Genomic DNA, 4398 nt, shown 5'->3' on the forward strand with positions numbered 1-4398 from the left:
CTCTCCACTATTCATCCCCCTTCTCTCTCTTCCCCCCCACTCCCCAGCCTCTCACCCACTGACTCCTCAAATCTACATTTTCAATGACTACCTGTCTTGTATGCATACCAGCCCAGCCTCTGGCTTCTTTACTTTTCATTCCATCCAGGAAAAGCGCCCACCAACTGCTGAAACTTCCTCGGCCTGACAAAGGGTTTTTAAACCCGAAAGCTTGCTTAAAAATTGTTTTCCAACTATTTAAGTTGGTCTAATAAAAGATATCAGATTCACCCAAAGAACCTTGTCTGCCTATATCCTTAGACCAACACAGCTACAACCTACACCCCTGTAATAAATATGGTACTCTCTCTTTAAATTGTCCTGCATCATTAAGACTTTCTCAATAGCCACAATGAAGAGCAATATTGTCCAGTGTTATTTCCCAGGTTTACTGAAGGGGGTCACTAAAGAAATAAGGCATTCTCTCTGGTCTCTATCCCTATAAAGAGTATACATGACCTGCGCTCTGATCTCCTCCGACATATTGCACTGCTCCTAAATTATCAGGCCAGCGTTACTCATTTTCTATCAAAAAAGATTCAGTAAGAAAAAAATTCAGTAAGAAGTGAGCTTTTCTTAAGAGAGACCATTTAATCAGTTTTAGTAATGAGCTCATCACAAGAACAATGAAGACAAAAAATCTGATAATATAAAATTCTCTTACTTTCCAAATTTCAAGGTATTTGATTTCCCTTATTTATATTTGATAATAAGCCCTTTGTCTCTTACAAAGATGAAAATGTTTTATTTTAAGCAAGCGGTCATTTTCCTCAGTCTGTTTTTATTGCAATTGCTTTCTTTTTGCAACTCTAGATCCATGCATTTACCATTGGTTCATTATACCAGAAACTGTTTAATCCTAACTACTACCTTCAATTCTGTGGCCTAAATCTTACAGCCAAAGTTTTTCTCCTGGACACACATACTGGTGCGAAGAAACATGGAAGTAACTGATTATTACTGGGTGCATTTACAGGTTCAATTAATGTGCCTGAATTTTCTGTGCAGAAAATTGAGGAGCATTAAATTGCACCTTGGCATGTATCTGAACGTGTGCCTGTTGGGAGCAAGTCTGCTCCCAATGAGAGCAGTTCAGTCCAGGTCTGCTTCTGCCCTGTTCTGTCCCCCTGCAGAAGCCAGGGAGAACTCCAGGCTGCCCCAGGTGCCAGCCCCTGGCTAGCAGGGGACATGGGGGCTGGTCCCAATCTCCACAGGGTGGAGGAAGCTGTCCCAGCTCTGGGGATAGCTGCCTCCCAACCCTGGTCCCAAAGCCAGGACAACTCCCCCACCCTGTAAAAACTGGGACTTAGCCAGGCAGCAGCTGTGACCCTGTGCTGCCTGGGCTGACCGGGAGCAATCTGTTTCCAGCCAGAGTCTACACACGTGCTTTGGTGCATTAACATGCCTTTTTTCTAGTACCGATTTCCCTTGCTTTGTGCAGATTCTGTATGTGTGAATTCACTCTTATGAGATGACCCTTCTTATACCAAGAATTCGTTATATGTACGGTAAATTCACTCTTATGCGATCAGTGTGGCAGAAGCCCATAGTCAGATGCTTTGTGTGGTGCATTGTGGCAGTGATACGCAGCAACATATAACCTCCTGTGTGGATCTGTGCTCCTCATTCACCTGCAACGGTTCTGTAGTTGCCATCCCCATTATGATAGTGCCCTGTGCTTGTGTGTACTGTCTGGTATTGGCGAGTACCAAAATTGTCTCATAAAAATGGTAGAAATGGGTCTGGTGGTCAGTATAGTCGAGGTCTTCGAACATATCCCTATTTGTTGCATTGTAAAGTAGGTTCCCTTTATGGGAATCCGAGTTATGTGCTGTTTTCCAGGAATGAACGTACAGCAAAGTGAGGGAAACCTGTACTTGTATTGGTACTAGCAAACAGCACATTAGGCTAATTTAACACACAGTTATTGCTGCACACGTGTAGACGATGATGCTTTACCATGCATTATATTAGTCTAATGTGCAGTAAAGTGTGTCATGTAGATATACCCACTGTGCGTTACACAAAGAACAGCACCCAGACCTAGACCCACCAGATTTAATTTACCTGGACAACAAATCTTCTTGAAGTTATGTTGGATCCACTAAAGAAACTGATTTATGTTATATTTAAATTATTTTATCATTTACTAGACATCTGCCATAGACTCAACCCTTCTAAACCTTTGAAGTTAATGGCTAAAATCCCATTAGCATCAAGAGCCTAATAATGGGCTTTCAGCAGCCTGAAAACACAGCTTTTTTTAGCAGGAGACAGTAATTTGCTATAAGACGTTCTCCTTCCCTCAAACAAAGCGTAAACTCATTTTCTACTTACTGATTGGCATGCAGTAGTCTTTGCCCGATACCCTCGCTATAGAAATATTTGTTGATTCACCTCGCCCCTAACACACTATATAATCTACAATATATTATTAGGAGTAACTTCCATTACCAGCCAGGTAATATTATTTCCAGCAACCTCACACTGTTTCTGATCTTATCTTTAAGGTATGTAGTAAACATCAATTATTACTAAATGACCTGGGAGCACCTGATAAATAACTGGTGCTGTCAATCATGGCCTACATGATAACTTCTGCTGATTCTTTTATTTGATGGGAGGACTGATTTAGATGCATCAAGGAGAGTGAAATTGTTGCCTGTCACAGATATTGCTGCTAATGCCAGTTCCAAATCATGAGGATAAAATAAAAGGAAATACAAGGAAATTTGGAAAAATGTAAAGAAACAAAAAGTTGTGTTTGAATGAAACTATTACTCAGTCACATACATTCCTAGAACTACTTGTCCATAAACAGCATTTAGGGTGAATGAATAGGAAACCACCCATAATATAAGTCTATGCTGAATAGTAGTGTTAAAGAAACAATCATATCAAAGAGTACAGGGAACTTACTCCAGCCCATGATAATGGCATCCTGCTGCTTTTTCAAAAGGCAGGCCTCTCAGCTTCCGTGGAGAGAGCTCTGGTGTCAGAAGAAAAGCATTGTCACTAGGAGGGAAAAAATATATATATTTTAAACAACAGCATTTGTGATGGATTAGCTTTCTAGTGATCGGAACAAACTGCTCCATAAGGAACATGGTTCTTGGATTATGTGTAAGAGGTAAATACATAATTCAGTTGAGGTCCAATTTAAGCAAAGCTAAATCACGTGCAACTACCAACAATGGTAGTATCAGAGAAGCCTCAAGAGACCTCAGTTGACTTGGAAGTCATTCTGTGCGGCACTATAAAATCAGGGGTCGGCAATTATTTTGGCAGGGGGGAGAGTTTCCGCGAGCTGTTGAGGGCCGCACACAAATTCTTTCAGAAGATATCGTTTTAACAAATTATAGATTAAAAAAAAAAATCAAATCATATACTAAAAAAATCAAACATATACATATACACATTTACATTGGGGCTGTGCGAAACTTCAGTCGCCGATTCAATTCTGCGGAGATTCGGCCCAGTTGGGTGGCCAAATCTCTGAATCCAAAACGAATCAGAAGACCCTTTAATCTCTCTGAATTGAATCTGAACCCTCCGGATCGATTCAGAGAGATTCAATGATTCAGACATGGACATACCTTTAAATGTTTTTTCTACAAAGCTGTAGTCAGGTGGCTCCACTTCCAGCTCCTGACCAGCTTCCACCCACTCCACTTACCTGGAGCAGTAAGCAGCCACCTTCAAGCAGACTAGTGGATGAAAGGGGGCCCAGAAGCTAGAGATTGGAGCCCCACATGCTGGGGCAGGAGCCACCCAGGTGCAGCTTCCCACCTATCTGGCTGGGCATCTCTCCTCTCAGAAAGTACAGCAACGTACTGCTCCTGCCCTCACTCTCTCCCATTGTCTACACATTCTTTGAAAAGTACATGACAATTAAGAACCGTCTCCAAGGGAGGCATGGGTTTAAAGAAGGCTTGTTGATATCCAAAAGAACTTTGGCAGAGAAACAGACTAAAGAAATGCTCTGGGCTGGCCTGTGAGCCTAGTCCAGACCACCATGGAATAGCCACACCATAATAAATTTCCAAAGACAGAGAGAGGGGACTAGATAAAGAAGCATCAGCAGCAGACGTCTGCTGGATTTTACACTCCCCTCAATGGACATGCTCTTTCTACCTTTGCTTTCTCGACCCAATGGCATTAGGATAATTTGGGGAAGCACCATGTCACAACCCAAACGGTGCGATTTTTGTTGTGTGCGCTTCGGCACTGCCAAATTGCAGCTTCTTTGGATGGTGGAGTTTTCTGCTGCAAAAGAGAACCCCGGTGCAAGGGAGAATTTCCCGCCAATTTGAAGCTTTCTTTGCAGGGTGCATTTCTTTGTTGCAGCACAGAAATGCT

The 4398-nt window shown here is 42.2% G+C and overlaps 1 protein-coding gene across 2 annotated transcripts in view; it reads right to left on the reverse strand.

Annotated features, from left to right (window-relative positions):
* The window catches only part of LOC102369134 (mdm2-binding protein), a 20429-nt gene extending 17140 nt beyond the window's left edge, over window positions 1-3289 (reverse strand). Inside the window, exon 1 of one of the 2 annotated variants that reach the window (XM_006025476.3) lies at window positions 2959-3273. In XM_006025476.3, coding sequence (XP_006025538.2) covers window positions 2959-3179 — 221 coding nt within the window. In that variant the 5' untranslated portion in view covers window positions 3180-3273. Of the gene's footprint in view, window positions 1-2958 lie in introns of both variants that reach the window. The other variant, XM_025206264.1, reaches the window with a different exon arrangement.
* Window positions 3290-4398: the final 1109 nt, after the last annotated feature.

Source organism: Alligator sinensis, unplaced genomic scaffold (assembly GCF_000455745.1).
Source record: "Alligator sinensis unplaced genomic scaffold, ASM45574v1 scaffold895_1, whole genome shotgun sequence".
Taxonomy (NCBI): domain Eukaryota; kingdom Metazoa; phylum Chordata; order Crocodylia; family Alligatoridae; genus Alligator; species Alligator sinensis.